Genomic DNA, 1603 nt, shown 5'->3' with positions numbered 1-1603 from the left:
CAGCTGGACATGGCCAGCTCCTGCCAGTGTCACTCCCACTGGGTGGCAGAGGTCGGTGGCTGTTTTGCCTTTAAAGGAAAGGCATGTGTGTTCACCCCGTGCTCCTGGGCTGGTCCGTGGGGCCACGCAGGCACCAGAGCCAGGCCCTTGTTCAGCCCACCCTGTGCTGGCTGTGCCATGACTCCAGGGAGCAGCTGAAGTCACTCTAGTAAGACCAGGAACAAGTCCCCAGGCTGGAGCCCTCTTCACTTTTTAACCTGTTTTACCTGTGCTCTTTTGCTCACAGTCCTGGAAATCAGGTTTGCTGAAGTCTTGTGTAAGGCTAGATGTAAAACTGTTGCCACAGGCTGTAGATCCCCTCAGAGTTGTCTCCAGTGGGTCCAGTGTTCTGGAAGGACCACGGGATTTTCCTACCATGACCAAACCCATCTCTCCCCTCATTCCACACAAAAGCTGCCCAAGCAGTGGGGTGTCAGAACCATGATGCTGCAGGAGGATAATGGCAGGAGCTCCCTTCTTGCTGCCTAAGGACAGCTCTGCAAAAGCAAAACCCTGTACCAGCAAGAGCACAGTGTGTTTTGGCTCAGCCGAGAGGCAGGGAGCCACAGCCACTTACTGTCTCTCTGGGAATACAATTATACGTCTCCAATCAACACACAAAATTGCTGCTGTTACTGAAATGTCCAGCCTTGTGCATGCTGCTGAAGATGTGGGCCACCTTCCCTCCTGCTCTCCCTGGAACTCTGGGGTTTTTTTAACTGGTGCCACCCACCTAGAGCTGTATCCATTAAACATTCTTAATATAACACATAGCTGCCCATCTGCCTGAGTGCACAGCAGCAGGAGGGGCACACACTGCACCTGCACTTGCTGCTTTCTCAACCAGCAGGGTAGGTGCATCCAGGGTTGAAATGTGGTTGTGCTCTGGGGTGGTCTGGCACAACTGTTTGACACTTAAAAAAACCACTTTAGTAGAAGTCTTTAAAGAAAGGTGTCTAGCTGAGATTGCAGGGGCAGTGAGGGGGGCTCAGTGCAACCACCAGTGTCAGGTCCTGCCCAGAAGCCACAACAGCTCAGTCATGTCTGTCCTGAGGTAGGTGCCTTTTCCTGCTCTTTGTGCTCCAGGGCTCATCCAGCACCCACTTGCAAGAGGTTGTGCTGTATCCCCCCAAGCAGCACCTTGCAAACCTGCCACTTCCCTGGGCAGCCCAGCGCCTGGCAACCCTTCCAGTAAAGATTTTTTCCTAATATCCAACCTAAACCTCCCCTGGCACAACTTAAGGCCATTTCCCCTTGTTCTGTGGCTTCTTACCTGGGAGAAGAGACCAACCCCCTCCTTCCAGACAGCTGCAGAGAGCAACAAGCTCTCTCCTCAGCCTCCTTCTCTCCAGGTTCCCTCACCCACTCCGAGGTCCTGTTCTCCATCCCCTCCTTCCTTGCCCTTCTCTGCCCCTCAACATCTCTTTTTTCCGACCCAAAACCGAGCACAGCCTTCGAGGTGCAGCCTCACCAGCGCTGGGGACACGATCCCTGCCCTACCCCCCCCGCTCTCCGCCCCATTCCCCGCACAAGCCGCGATTGCCGGAATCCCAGTTCTCCATCC

The 1603-nt window shown here is 54.5% G+C and overlaps 1 protein-coding gene across 1 annotated transcript in view; it reads left to right on the top strand.

Annotated features, from left to right (window-relative positions):
* Positions 1-1079: 1079 nt before the first annotated feature.
* The window catches only part of AIF1L (allograft inflammatory factor 1-like), a 12047-nt gene continuing 11523 nt past the window's right edge, over positions 1080-1603 (top strand). Inside the window, 1 exon segment of the mRNA XM_009998984.1 lies at positions 1080-1093. Within this exon segment, the coding sequence (XP_009997286.1) occupies positions 1080-1093 (14 nt within the window).

The sequence above is a fragment of the Chaetura pelagica genome, unplaced genomic scaffold (genome assembly GCF_000747805.2).
Source record: "Chaetura pelagica isolate M959 unplaced genomic scaffold, ChaPel_1.0 scaffold405, whole genome shotgun sequence".
NCBI classification, from domain to species: Eukaryota; Metazoa; Chordata; class Aves; order Apodiformes; family Apodidae; genus Chaetura; species Chaetura pelagica.
This window is presented reverse-complemented; position numbering and strand designations above follow the sequence as displayed.